Genomic DNA, 15,525 nt, shown 5'->3' with positions numbered 1-15,525 from the left:
AAAGGACTGTGCTTTTAGGGTGTGGTGTCATGATTTAGTGCTATCCTCAGGAGTCAAGATTTCCTGGCTTTGCCACTGAACCTTGCACAAGTGATTAATTCTCCGCACCTTCGTATTCCTATTTGGAAAAGGGGACAACAGTAATTTTTACCTCACAGGGTTGTTAAGAGGATTAAATGATATCATATATGCAAAATGCTTAGAGATATACATGGCATATAATAGGCTCTCAATGATGTTAGCTATGGTATTATTAGCAGTTTTTTTAAAAAAAATGTTTATTTAACTTTGAGAGAGAGAGCACAAGCGAGGGAGGGGCAGAGACAGAGGGAGACACAGGATCCGAAGCTCTCAGTGCAGAGCCTGATGCACGGATCGACGTGGGACTCGAACTCTTGAACCGCGAGATAATGATTTGAGCCGAGGTTGGAAGCTTATGAGCCAAATGAGCCACCCAGGTGCCCCAGTATTATTAGCATTTTTAAGTGTCCCTGTCCTACAGAAATTCTCTGACTTATTTATGCTTATCATTTTGCCTCTAAGAGCATTTGTGTTTGTTAAAAACAATAATCCTGTATGTATCAGGGTGAGTTTGATTTCAAGTGAAGGAAACCCCAGCTTCATTGTGGCTTACCAGTAAGGAAATCACATATCTTGCCCACCTGTAAGCCCAGAGATAGGACAGTCTCTAGGGTTCGGTGATGCCTTCTTTCTGCTCCCCAACCACAGTACAGGCTCCATCCTGCTGCTGGTTTCCTCGTGGCTGTAAGAGGACTGTGAGTATCTGTAAGGGTATCACTTTCTTCCCTAATAACATCCAGCAGGAAAAAGGAAAAGACCATCCCCAAGCATGGAACACAGACCTTTCCCTCTTATCTGACCGGGAGACCTTGATTTGCATGTCTTCTCCTGCATCACATGTGGCCAGGAGATTGCCGGGGGCTGGTTGGCTTAAGCCTAGTTCCTGAATTGTCATTAACGAGGGACATGCTGTTGCTACGCACTGGCCCAGCTTGGTGAAGCCAGACTCTGGAGTTAGAGCTGGCTGGGGACAAGAGCAGAAGTGGGTTCTATTAGGAGCTATGGAGAAAGACATGGGTGTTGCTTTGGGCAACCAACGGTCTCTCATGTCCAAGTACAGACACGAAAAAGCAACACGGTTTTCATAACCATAATAATGCTTAGATTCCCTTTATCATTTTCACAGTAGATTGTGTAACAATAGCGTTTATCTTGAAGGTTAATTGATTACATTATTTGTATCTTTCAGAAAATGTTAGCAAACTCAAGAAACTTGAATATTTGAACTTAGCTTTGAACAACATTGAAAAAATTGAAAATTTGGAAGGTAAGAATTTTCTTCTTACATTTTATTATGAATTAAACTTGAGATTTGCATCTAGATTTAAACCGTACTGCTTAAACAATAGGTGTACTTTTCAAATTAACATTTTACCGAAGTCTTACGTTTATTAATTATTGGTGAAAATTCAAATAATAATAGATCTCTGAATTCGAAAATGGAAGTCCACTTCATGCCTTCCTAACCCAGCTTCCCTCACAGAGATAGTGGTGTTAAAATTGACCCTTGGTTGATCATGATTTCAAGGTCATGAGATCAAGCCCCGCATCGGGCTCCACACTAAGGGTGGAGTCTACTTTGGATTCTCTCTCTCTCTCTGATTCTCTCTCTCTCTCTCTCTCTCAATAAATAAGTAAACATTTATAAAAAAAATAAACCTTGGTTGAATACAAGCTAGTTTTGTTTCATTTGCTTCTTATCAATGGGACCATACTCTGAGTATTGTTTTGAGAATTGATTTCTTCCGTGAAATTACCTTGTTCTTTCACATCCAGGAACCACGGGGGCTTTCTACCAGAATGATGGTAGACTGATTTATCTAACAATTTTTCTGCAGATGGGCATTTGGGTGGTTTCCAGCATTTTGTATGATAGGCATGGCTGCAATGAGGATTCTTCACAGTTCGCTCTGTGTGCATGTGTTTATAGGATAAACACACAGAAATGGAATTCCTAGGTTTAAATACGCACATTTTGATAAGAATTGCCAAATTATTCCCCAAAAAGGTTGTATCAATTTACTTTTGTACTGATGTGAGTACCCATTTTTACACAACCTCACTAATAATTTTAATAAACAATTTTTTAATATTTATTTTTTTTTAAGAGAGAGAGAGAGAGAGAGAGAGAGAGAGCAAGCCAGGGAAGGGTAGAGAGAGAGGGAGAGAGAAATCCCAAGCAGGCTCTAGGTTTTCAGCACAGAGCCCGATGTGGGGCTCAAACTCACCAACTGTGAGATCGTGACCTGAGCTGAAACCAAGAGTTGGACACTTAACTGAGCCACCCAGGCGCCCCAATAAGCAATCTTTTAAAAACAAACAAACAAAGGCATTGTTATCAAATATTTATTTAAATTATTTACATCTCCCTTATTATTATTGAGTGTCCATATAATCCTTCAGATTTTTATAGAGTATTTGTATTTCTTATCTCTACTTTACATTTATTGGTTATTTTTATTCTGGTTTATCTTTTTTAGTCGCTCTTATACGTTCCAGATACTAATGTTTTGTTATGTATGCTATAAATATTTTCTCTTGAGTCTGCTACTTTTCCTTGGTTCCATTTATGATGCTAGCATCATTCAGAAGTATTACCTTTTAATAGACTCAACTTTTCACTTTTTCTTTATAGTTTCTGAATATAAATACATTCTACATTAAGTTCTAGTTTTAATGATTGTATTTTTACATTTAATATCTCTAGTCCATCTCAAATTTATCATATAAAAGGATATTTTTTTGGATAAAGAAAATGACGTACACATGTACACAATGGAATATTTTTTAGCCATAAAAAAGAATGGAATCTTGCCATTTATGACAACGTGGACGGACATCGAAGCCATTATGCTAAGTGAACTAAGTCAGCCAAAGACAAATACCGTATTATCTTCCTTATATGTGAAATCTGAATAATAAAACAAAACAAACAAGACACCAAGCTCAGAGATACCCAGAACAGAAGATTCGGTGGTTGTCAGGGGTGGGGGTGGGCAGAGCAGGCAAAAGAGAGGAAGGGAGCCAAGAGGTACAAACCTTAAAACTATAAAATAATTCTCCTTTTTAGTGGGGTCTGCCTGGTTTGGGAATCAAGGTCATGCCGGCTTCATAGAATGAGTCCAGAAGCTTTCCTTCCGTGTCTATTTGTGGAACAGCTTGAGAAGGATAGGTATTATCTCTGCTTTAAATGTCTGGTAGAATTCCCCTGGGAAGCCATCTGGTCCTGGACTCTTATTTGTTGGGAGATTTTTGATAACGGATTCCATTTTTTCCCTGGTCATGGGTCTGTTCAAATTTTCTATTTCTTCCCATTTGAGTTTTGGTAGTGTGTGGGTGTCCAGGAATTTGCCCATTTCGTGCAAGTTGTGCAGTATTTTGGCATATAATTTTTCATAGTATTCTCTAATAATTGTACTTCCGTGGTGTTGGTTGTGATCTCTCCTCTTCCGTTTGTGATCTTATCTATTTGAGTCCTCCCTCCTTTCTTTTTGAGAAGTCTGGCTTGGCGTTCATCAGTTTTGTTTATTCTTTCAAAGAACCAGCTCTTAGATTCATTGATCTGTTCTACTGTTTTTTTTAATTTGGATTCTGCGTTGTTTAATTCTTCTCTGATCTTTATTATTTCTCTTCTGCTGGCTTTGGGCTTTCATTGCTGCTCTGCTTCTGGTTCCTTGAGGTGTGAGGTTAGGTTCTGTGTTTGGGATTTTTCTTGTTTCTTGAGGTAGGCCTGGACTGCAATGTATTTTCCTCTTAGGACTGCCTTTGCTGTATCCCAAAGGGTTTGCACTGTCGTGTTTTCATTGTCATTTGCTTCCATGTATTTTTAAATTTCTCCTTCAATTGCCTCGTTGACTCATACATTCTTTATAGGATGTTCTTTAACCTCCATGCATTGGGAGGCTTTACAAATTTTTTCTTATGGTTGATTTCAAGTTTCATAGCATTGTGATCTAAAAATATGCATGGTATGATCTCGTTCCTTTTATATTTATTGAGGGCTGTTTTGTGACCCAGTATGTGATCTGTCTTGGAGAATGTTCCATGTGTACTTGAGAAGAAAGTCAGTCAGAAAAAGACAGATATCATATGTTTTCACTCATATGTGGAATTTGAGAAACTTAACAGAAGACCAAGGGGGAAGGGAAGGGAAAAAAATAGTTTCAAACAGGGAGGCAAACCATAAGAGACCCTTAAATACAGAGAACAAACTAAGGGTTGCTGGGGGGGGGTGGTGGTCAGGGAAGAGGGGAAAATGGGTGATGGGCATTGAGGAGGGCACTTGTTGGGATGAGCCCTGGGTATTGTATGTAAGTGATGAATCATGGGAATCTACCCCTGAAGCCAAGAGCACACTGGGTACACTGTGTGTTAACTAACTTGACAATAAATTATATTTAAAAAACTATAAAATAAATCATGAGCATGTAATGCACCGTATGGCGACTGTAATTAATAATGCTGTACTGCATATTTGAAAATTTCTAAGAAAGTAGATCTTAAAAGTTCTCATCACAAAGAAAAAACTTCTGTAATTGTGTAAGGTGATGGATGCTAAGTAGACTGATCGTTTCACAATATATACAAGTATTGAATCCCTGTGTTGCACACCTGAAACGAGTATAATGCTGTGTGTTAATTATACCTCAATGAAAAATAAAATAAAATAAGATGAATTTGGAAAATCGTATTTTTTTCTCAGGATGTCTCTTAGTTGAAATATTTGAAGCATTTATTTTTAATTGCTGTATAATTCACATGCCATAAAACTCACTTTTTTTCTATTATACAATTCAAGGGTTTTTAGTATAGTTACAAGGTTGTACACCCATTATCACTATCCAGTTTCAGAACATTCCATCACCCCATATGAAAACCTGTATCCACTGGCATTCATTCCTCATTTCCTCCATGCCCTACCTAGCCCCTGATCTGTTTGTCCCCATAAATTTCCCCTCTCTGAACACTTAGTGTAAATGGTATTGCACAATATGTGGTCCTTTGTGTCTGTAGCATGTTTTCAGGGTTTATCCACATGTGGCAGGTATCAGTACCTCATTCATTTTTGTGGCCGAGTGACATTCCATTGTATGGATACACAACACTTTGCCCATTTATTAGTTGATGGATGTTTGAGTTTTTCCACTTTTTGGTTATAAATAAAGTTGCTATGAACATTAACGTATAAGCTTTTGCATGATCGTGTTTTTTTTTTTTTTAATGCTTATTTACTTTTGAGAGAGAGACAGAGACAGAGAGAGAGACAGAGAGAGGGGAAGCGGGAGAGGGGCAGAGAGAGAAGGAGACAGAGAATCCCAAGCAGGCTCCAGGCTCTGAGCTGTCAGCACAGAGCCCGACGCGGGGCTCGAACTCACGGACCGCGAGATCGTGACCTGGCTGAAGTCGGACGCTTAACCGACTGCGCCACCCAGGCGCCCCCAAACTATTTTTTAAAGTAGTTGCACCATTTTATATTCCCACCAACAATTTCCGAGTGCTCCAACTTCTCAACATCCTCTCCAGCACTTGTTATTTCCTGTTTTTATTTCTTCCTTTATTTTCTAGGGGCCATCCTGATGGATGTGAAGGGTGTCTTATCATGGTTCTGATTTGCGTTTACCTGATGACGGATGAGCTTGGACATTTGTGTATCTTATTTGGAGAAATGTTTATTCAGAACCTTTGCCCACTTTCTAATTAGGTGATTTGTCATTTTCTTGTTGATTCGTAAGGCCTATCTATAGGTTTTGGATACTAATATCTGGTCAGATACATGATTTATTGATACATCTTTTCATCTTGAGGTCTTCTTGTCAACTTTCTTGATGTTCTTTGGAGCACAACCTTTTTTTTTTTTTAATAGCTTTATTGAGGTATAATTGATGTGAAACACCTGCACATAGGTAGTGAACAGTTTGTTGAGTTTGGATACACGCACACACCCATGAAACCATCACCACGATCAAGGGAATAGACATATCCAGCCCCTTTTTTCTCTCACCTCCCCTTAAAATGGATTTGGTCGTCCTAGATCGATTCTCCATGCCTCTTACGCTGTATTCCTTATTTAAACCTCTTTGTCTTGTCACTCCACATTCTGGAAGGTTTCTTGTTTCAGTTTGCAGGCTTCTGTCTCGTGCTTTTATCTATTTTGCGATGTCTGGTAACACTTGGTGTCCGCTCACAATCACAAAGGATTTGGCTGATCCGGTGGCCAGTGCTGGCTTCTTCTGCAGTTGTGAGGTTCTCTTTCCACATCCGGCCTCCCGCTTGGCTGGCAGGGAGGCTGTGGGCTGGGCACGCCGCCTGGCAGGCCTTACTCTGGAGTACAGGGGCTCGGAGCAGAGGCAGGCAGGCTGCTCTCCCCACCCCACTCCCATCTGCCAAGAGCTAAAATTAGGAGGGCTTTACTTAGGGTGGTAGATTTTAGCCTGTTTGCCGCCCAGCGTAGAAATGGGTGTTTCAGTGGCTGTCAAGGTTATGTGCCAACAACGACCTAAGTGTTCATCATACGTTCTTAATTTTCATCCTCAAAGCCTAAGCTGTCGTCACTGTCAAAGGCCCCAAAGCCATCATCAGTGCTGGAACCGGGGAGTCTCTTTCCATCATGGGCATTTTTCTGCATGAGAACTGGAGCCGTCCTTCTCCCCCAGCTGCCACTCTACAGCCCCATTCCACGTTCTCATGGGAACAAATGGAATGAACAAATGGACTCTGTATGTGCGTTTTGTGGTAGTAAAATGTCAGTCTGTGATGGCAGAGAAGTAATTCAAACTGTCACTCTCAGTCGGCCTGTCCAAGGCTTGTTTTTGTTCAAATATCTTAAAGGAAGCCGAGAGTTGTTTTCCGGTATGTTTTGCACATCCGCCACTAGAGGGCAGCATTGTCACTGTTGAATGTCTGAGTTTGGGGAACCGTAGTCCACGGCCCACCGCAGGCCTCTTCCTGGACGCTTCTCCCACGGGGGCGCCACCTTCCAGCTCTAAGAGGGAGGCAGTGGGCGCAGGGTAGTTTGAGGATATGTTTGGGGGGATGGGCAGTAGGAAGGGAGGATGCATCATATTGGCTGGCAAATGTACACTTTTTGTTTAATTTTAAAGGTTTGAGGTAAGAGGGGGGGAAAGATGGATATACAGACTCAGCCCACTTACTTGAGTAAATTGCAGTATAATTTTAGACATAAGATGGATAGGGGTGCCTGGGTGGCGCAGCCGGTTAAACATCCGACTTCGGCCCAGGTCATGATCTCACGGTCCGTGAGTTCGAGTCCCGCATCAGGCTCTGTGCTGATGGCTCGGAGCCTGGAGCCCGCTTCAGATTCTGTGTCTCCCTCTCTCTCTGCCCCTCCCCCACTCACGCTCTGTCTCTCTCTCTCTCTCTCTCTCTCTCTCTCCTTCAAAAATAAATGTTAAAAAAATTTTTTTAAAAAAGATGGATATCCACTTGTTTATTTTTATGTTTTGCTGGATGGCAAGAATTAGCTAGCATACCTCCCGCACCCCCCTCCATCGTGGATTCACCGGGATATAATAAATTGTCTTCTTTTTCCATCCCTCTTCCTTACCTTAACTTGGAAGGAGAGGTGGGGTTTCTAATAGTGTGAGCTTTCCCCCTTGGGAGATCAGTGTTGTCTCAATGACCTTCTCAGCCCCACGGGCCACTGACATGGATCTTCCAAGAACAGGAGAGATGGCGGGGAGGAATCATTTAAAGGAAGGAGTACCTAACTTCAAAGAAGAGCCTTTCTCACGCCTGGCTAGTTCAGCAAGAATTGTTCATTAGAATGGCGGATGGGGTTTCATTTCTTATGGTTAGGCCAAGTAGAAAAACAATTAAGATTTATCACTTTGAAAACCATAATGAACATTTGGAGGGTCCTTCATGGAAACAATTACAATAAAATCAAATACATATACATTTTTGAACTTGTTGGGAGTCTTTGAAATGTCACCCTTTGTCTTCTTTTGGTCCATCCTTCCTGATTTCAAAATAGAAAGATGATTTAGGAAATATGCCGTGTTGCATGCACAGGAGGATAAGAAACTGAACTGTACTGTTGGTCACAGGATTACAGTGGACAAGAAGTAGGTGGGACAATGTGGCCATTGAGATCTGTACGGCTTGGTGACTGATGTAATGGAGGGGTTAAGGGAACAACTTAGGTTAGCACTCAAGTTAACTCTGGCTTGACTCTTGGCCGCAAACACATCTGATACCAAAATGGCAATGACGTTGACAGGATTAGACATCAAGGAGGCAGGAAAGCTGTCTTGAGGAGGGGAGAGGGAGAGGAAAAATGGAGAATTCATTTTTAGACATATCGAACGGGATATGTCTTACAGGCATTTGGAAATAAGAGTATGACTTTCGGTTGGATGGTCAGATATAAAGTTATTGTTTGGGACTCGTCAGAATTTGGGGTTGGTTAAACCAAGGAACGCAACTGTTGTCGTCAAGAGAGCCATGAGGAGAGAAAATACTGGGTCGAGGATGGAAGTCTGGGCTCTATTACCATTGATGGAGTGGAAAAGTCTATAATGGGGGTCAAGAGGAAGAAACTGCATCGTGAAAGAGGACAAGGAGAGAGCAGTATCACTTTTTCCAAGACAGATGAAACATTTCCAAGAGAAGTCATGGTTGATCAAGAGATGCACTTGATGTGATGAGCAACAGGTGATGTATGGAATTGTTGAATCACCGTATTGACTTAACTGCAATGGAAAACTTAGACGTAAACAAATAAATAAAGCTAAAAAGACAAAGAAACTCAATCTGTAAAAAACGTTTAAAGGAGAGAATTTGTGGTTAATCGGGCCATATCAGCAGACTTTTCTAGTGACATAATGAATTGAGGGGTCCGTTAATCTTGTCGGTACGAAGGTCCTTGGTCCCCTGTAGAGGAACAAACCCACTAGAATGTTGGGGACGGCAGCCGGGAACAGTGGGCTGAACAATGAATGGGAATTGAAAAAGAAGAACCAGTACATATTGATTTAGGCTGGTTTATAATGTAACAGTGGGCACTGCCTACTTCTGGTTCTGTCTCCTCTAGATTCACTTCTCGGTGCCTTTGCACCAAGTACCTTCTTTTCCTGGAATGCCCATCTTTTTCTCCTTTCCCTATATTAAACATACACGAGGTGAAATGCCATGGATTTTTTTTAACCACTTTATCCTGAAGACCTGGCTCATTAACTTGGTCACAGTGGGTACCCAGTAACTCCTGGATGAATGGACGGATGAATGAATGAATGGAGGGTGAGGTCCTACATCCATCTGGAAGCCCTGAGCTAGCACTGTCTCATTTGGAAGATTCTGGTTTGGGATATGACTAGATAGGAGGAAAACATGGAATTCTGGACGAGGCTGGGCTGGGACTTGAACCCCCATCTGCCTAAGTCTCCAGGCTGCATTCCTAACTACCAAGCTCTCACGGAACCTGAGTGAAGGCTGTTGCTTCAGATCTCCGTAGCATCCGGCTGTCCCTCTGATGAAGGTAGATGGGGCCGATTTATGACAAGCTCCGCTTCAGCGACTACCCCTTTTTCTGTTACTCCCCTGAGGACCAAACTCTTCTTTACCTTTGTTGATACTTTCAATGCCGTTCCGGTGGCCTGGGAGCCATTCTGTGTCTTCGCTGTGACTTCGTGAACACTAATTCTGATGCCTGGGGTTTGTGAACCGCCTTTTCCTTTTGGGGAACCCTCCCGCCACCATCACCCCTCGGGGCGAGATGCGTCCCGCCTACCTGGAAGAATTCTCAGACAGGTTGATGGTGTCCTCTCTAGAGGGATCTTCGTCCTGATGTCGGGTGCTCCCTGGCAGCAGCTGGTACTTGGCTTTCTTCACACCACATGGTGACCAAATGCACATGTTTACCAGCCCGGGACTCGCAGATATGGGCAGGGAAAGTGATTTCCCCCCTGGCCTCGCAGATATGACCAGGGAAAGTGATTTCCCCTGGCCGCAGGGACAAAAGGGAAATGCAGATTGAGACAGGAGTTAGAGCTAACCCTTTGAGGTGCTGTTTCTGAACACCCACTTGTTGGGTGATGCACTTAATCTGCGGACTTAAACTATTCCAACCGTTGTCTCTGCTATGAACTGTTACACACATTTTATTACCAGTGTGATTTTTTTTTTTTTGCTTTGTGTTCTTTCCACTCCTTTCAACAGGATGTGAAGGGCTGACAAAACTCGACCTGACTGTAAACTTCATTGGAGAGCTGAGCAGCGTTAAAACGCTTGGGCACAATATCCACCTGAAGGAGCTCTTTCTCATGGGTAACCCGTGTGCTGACTTTGACGGCTACAGGCAGTTCGTGGTGGCCACACTACAGCAGTTAAAGGTACGCTTATTTTAATGGTGCAGAAACCTCGGAAAAAAGAAAACAAGCAGCCGCAGTGATGCCTGATTCATTCGCGGCATCATCGGGGAACGGGTAGTTTTAGAGGAGGGAAGATTCCAGAAAATCGAAACTAACCCTTCGACTTACCGACACTTTAAAGTTGTTTTGATAGCTTGAATAAACTCCTGAAGAATAGATTAAATACATTTCTCCTTTCAGAACACAACAGAGCTTAACTGAACTGTTTCTTTCTTTCTTTTTTAAGTGTATATATTTATTTTGAGAGAGACGGAGAGTGCACACGATTGGGGAAGAGAGAGAATCCCAACGAGGCTCCACACGGTCAGTGTGCAGTCTGATGCAGGGCTCAAACTCACGAACCGTGAGATCATGACCTGAGCTGAAACCGAGAGTCAGCTGCTTAGCTGACTGAGCCCCCCGGGCGCCCCTAAACTGTTTGTTGAGGAATGCAAATTAGAGTCATGGAGGGCATTCATCATTACTAATAGCAGACTGAAAACTTAAAAGAGTTTTTGAGATTACTACAGCTACATACCTCTGTATTACACTGTCTTAAGCTACTGTGCTTTTATAATTATTTTCTTTTTATCATTGCTTTCTCTTAACACGTTCTCTGTGTTAGCGGTTCTCAAACTTCGCTATGCTTTGGAATACTTGGGTGGTGTTTGCTGGGCCCCACCCCAGAGTTTCTGATTTTTAGGTCTGATGTGGCACACAGGATTCTTTCTTTTTCCTTTTTTTCTTTTTTTTTAACATTTATTTATTTTTGAGAGAGAGAGAGGGAGAGAGAGCACAAGCGGGGGAAGGGCAGAGAGAGAAGACACAGAATTCGAAGCAGGCTCCAGGCTCCGAGCTGTCAGCACAGAGCCGGACGCGGGGCTCGAACCCACAAACCGCGAGATCATGACCTGAGCCGAAGTCGGACGCCCAACCGACTGAGCCACCCAGGCGCCCCGAGGATTCTTCACTTCTGATAAGCCCCCAGCACTGATGCTTGCTGGTCCAGGGAACTCATCTGACAACCTCCACCCGATGTGGCTAATCTCTTATCTTGTATCTCCCCTAAGCTAACATTTTTGGAACCTGGGGAAAAAACAGGTGGTTTCTAGAGAAATCCTATACCTGCTTACATTAAACTAGTAATGTTAACTTTCACGTAATTCCAAGAATCTCTGACCTGCGTGTGGCCCCACGCTTCTGCAAGAAAACGCACGGACGCACTGGCTTCACCATAGGCATTTTCTTCTATTCTCAGAGGACGTTTGTTTTTAGACTGCCGTGTCCTGCATAGTCGAGATCGCTGGAGTAACGGAGCACATTTCTTCTAATGTGAAATGTTTTTGATTAAGAGAATGAGTCACTCAGGTAATTGAATCCAGAACATATATTTAGAATAAAATGATAAATGAGCTCAAACATAACCCGAGCTGATCTTCATTATCCAGTGACGTACTAACAAAATGAACCGATGAGAACCAGAATATCACAGAAACAGGCCCTGCACAGAAACAGGCTCATAGCACTATGAGCCACATCCCTGGAAGGGTGCAGGGGCCAGCCCAGCCGAGCCCCGGGTTGCTGCTGTGGCGGTCAGGCTAGATAGAAGCTTGTGACAGCTGTCGGGCACGTGCCCGACACCGGCAGCCCATCCACAACAGCCACATGGGTCCTTGTGTCCAAAGCATATTTTAAATTCTTTTTCCAAATGTCAGCATTGTGATCTTGGTTTATGATTTTACCGATCCCGGTAATTTGTTAGATTTCTGTTTTACCCAAGCTTCGTGTGTTTTTCCTTGTGCATTAGTTTCCTGTTGCTGTGGTCGTGAATTACCACAAACGTGGTGGCTTAAGACAACACAGATGTTTGCCGCTACAGTCCCGGAGTCAGGAGTCTGATGTTCAGGTGTTGGCAAGGCTGCGTGCCTTGGGCCGCCCTCCCTCCGGGAGAACTCCTTTCCCTGCACGTTGAGCTTCCGCAGGCTGCCTGCATGTGTGAGCTTGTGGCCCTTGCCTCCAGCCTCAAAGCCGGCAGTGGTGGCTTCCTCTGATCTCTCCCCGATTCTGACCCTGCCACGTCTGCCTTCTTCTTTCCCTTATGAGGACCCTTGTGGTTCCACCGGGCCCATCCCGATAATCCAGGATGATCTCTCCATCTTAACTCCCTTAACTTAACCACATCTACCAAGACCCTTTTGCCATGGTAGGTAACATTCACAGGGATGAGAAGGTGAACATTCTTGAGGGGCCATTATACAGCCTACCTTGCATTTCTAATGCCTTACCTCTTTTTATACAGTGGGGCTGGGCAAAATACATAGGTGCCTTCAAACTAGTAGCTTTGACACTTCACATTTTAATTGGTGTTTTTATTTTAGTATTTCAGCTTGGAAAATCACCTTGAAAATACCAGGTATAAACAGTGACCATAACAATTGACAACCTACTGGGTGCATCTTGTTGTCGAGGGTAGAAAATGGGCCCATTCGTATTGGAGCCCAACTCTGTCTAATATACAAGACCCCTTTTTGTAGAGAGCATTTCGAGGTGGCACCGTTACGCTTTGGAGCTGTGGTCTGACCTGAAGCTTTGATGTTCTTTATATAGTGAGCAGGTATAAAATCAATAGATTTTGAGAGCTTGTCACTAATAATTGGTTTCAACAGACAACATACTTATTATTTTACCCATAAAGATACTCTGTAACTCTGTTAATTATGTGAAATAGACATTGATTTAGATCAAAGTTTCTGATGTTTCCCATTCATTCCTTTGCTTTTAATTCCATATCACCAAGGTGCATTATTTGTTATTTCTAAATTTACAGTATTCCAGTCAAAGTCAACGTGATTCAAATTGTGACTTTTGAATACACCATGTTGGTTGTTTTTTATTCAAGTGGTTGGACGGTAAAGAAATCGAGCGTTCAGAAAGGATTCAGGCCTTGCAGAACTTTCCAGTCATTGAACAACAAATCAGAGAGCAAGAGGAAGCTTACTGCCTCAAACGGGCCAAAGACAAGGAAGAGGCTCAGAGGAAACTTCGAGAAGAGGATGAAAATGAGGCCAAGGAGAGAAGTCACTCAGTCTTCGAGGGACAGAGGTACGCAGACATCAGTGCCACTCTGTGCGCAAATTACGAGGGTTTACTTTCTACTTAACTTCAGTTAAAAGCAGCTTTTCTCTTCTCAAAGTGTTCACAGTATCATATTTCAGGTGATAGATTTGGAGAATCAATTGTGATGTGACTTTGGGGGGAAGAGTATGAACACCTCATTGTTTGTGACAATTCTCTGAGGCTTTCCTTCCTTCCCAAATTTCCTTTGCATCTAAAATTATCCTCAGACAAATCTCTATAAGATGCACAGGAAAGATGAGTTAACGGGTATTTCAGAAAAGTTAAATGTAAATCACATTATTATAAATCAAATAATTTTGATTGCATCATAAAATATTCTGTTTTGTGAATTATATAATGAATACATTTTAATGTGATTAATAAGCCTCTAAATTGGTCTTTATTTTTACAAGCCAGAATTTTTCACACTTGTTTATTTTAAGTGAATTACAGCCACAGTCAGTTGATTTGATTCCATATGGTGAAAGCTTTAAATAGTTTGAAAACAGAATCTCTTAATCTTGGGAAAATAATAATTATATTTCAGACATGCATAAATATTTAAAAAAATCAATAGACACAGTAGTTCCACCCAGATTTAATAAATATCAGTAGTTTGCATTTATGCTCTGTATCTTTTTAAAAACGATAAAAAGATACAACATCACTGAGAGTCTATCCCCTTCTTTCCTCTTCAGTGGGTCCGCCATCCTGAAAGTTAAGTGTGTATTTGGTATATGTGCTCCCATCCATATTTTAGATATATTTGTGATATAATTATGCCTCCTTGAACAAGAGTGGCTGTGTGTGTGTGCGTGTGTGTGCGTGTGTGTGCGTTTAGCACAAACAATATCTTTCTACAACTTTGCTTTGTATTCAATGTTATGTTGTTGAGATTTTTGCGTATAAAGACAGGTGGAACTAGTTCATTCATTCTGACTCTGTAATAACATTCCATTGGATGAACAAATCACAGATTATCCCAGAGGTGATGTTCAAAATATTTAACAGCTAGTGACTCATTGGCCCTGACCAATCAGATGTGCACCAGCTCTAACAACCTGCGTGGCCCTCAGAGCTGGCTCCAGGCTCTGAGCTGTTAGCACAGAGCCCAACGTAGGGCTCCAACTCACAAACTGTGAGATCATTACCTGAGCCGAAGTCGGATGCTTAACCGACTGAGCCACCCAAGCACCCCAGGATAATATGATATTTTAAAACATGGACCAATCAAGTTGTTTGTTAAGTAACACCTAATATTTAATTTGTATTCCTAGAATTACCGGTGAGTTTCAGTATCTTAAGTGTCTTCTTATATTTGTATTGGCTGTTCATATACTCTTCAGGCCCTCTGCCTACCTTAAATAAGTTAAGTTTTTTTCTTATTGACTTACCGTTATTTCATATTCTGGATGCAGATTCTTTAGTGTTATGTGCTTTGCAAATATCTTTTTCCAGCCTTTGACTTATCTTTAATTTTAATAAGTGCTTCTGCTTTATAGAATTAAAAAATAGTAATACAGTCAAGCTTGTTTTTGTATTTTTTGGTCTCACTTATGAAATTTTTCATTTAGGAAACGTTTCATTACTCCAGTGTCCTATCTGTGTGTGTGGAATTAAGCTGTCATTTCCCATACGGGTAGCTGATTGTCTGCTCCATTATTAAGGTGCTCTTCTCCTGATCTGTAACACTACCCTTACCATATACCCTTTACACGCGTACTCGTGTGTCCATTTCTGGGCTCCCTGGACTGCTCCGTGGATGTACCTTCATGTGGTTTTAATCTGTCGATTTATGGTAAATCTTGATATTTGGTAGGAGGTATTCCCATGTTTCAGATTTATCTCGGCTGTTCTTAGCTCTTTACTTTTCTGTTAGGAGTTTACAATCTGCTATTCAAATTCCCTAAAAAATCCCTAGTGTAATTTTGATTGAAATTGCGTTCAATTTATATGTTAA

At 41.8% G+C, this 15,525-nt stretch overlaps 1 protein-coding gene across 8 annotated transcripts in view; it reads left to right on the top strand.

Annotated features, from left to right (window-relative positions):
• DNAAF11 (dynein axonemal assembly factor 11) overlaps positions 1–15,525 on the top strand; it is an 82,346-nt gene that overhangs the window by 12,570 nt on the left and 54,251 nt on the right. For all 8 annotated transcript variants that reach the window (XR_006212900.1, XR_006212901.1, XR_006212903.1 and 5 more), the window contains exons 3-5: positions 1,271–1,348; positions 10,258–10,430; positions 13,348–13,550. Coding sequence is in view for 4 of the 8 variants with exons in the window: in XM_042973059.1 (XP_042828993.1) it covers positions 1,271–1,348; positions 10,258–10,430; positions 13,348–13,550 (454 nt within the window). In the remaining 4 variants the exon portion in view is untranslated. The remainder of the gene's footprint in view (positions 1–1,270; positions 1,349–10,257; positions 10,431–13,347; positions 13,551–15,525) is intronic.

The sequence above is a fragment of the Panthera tigris genome, chromosome F2 (genome assembly GCF_018350195.1).
Source record: "Panthera tigris isolate Pti1 chromosome F2, P.tigris_Pti1_mat1.1, whole genome shotgun sequence".
In the NCBI taxonomy this organism is placed as follows: Eukaryota; Metazoa; Chordata; class Mammalia; order Carnivora; family Felidae; genus Panthera; species Panthera tigris.
The sequence above is the reverse complement of the archived record's forward strand: the minus strand, read 5'-3'. Positions and strand labels throughout refer to the sequence as shown.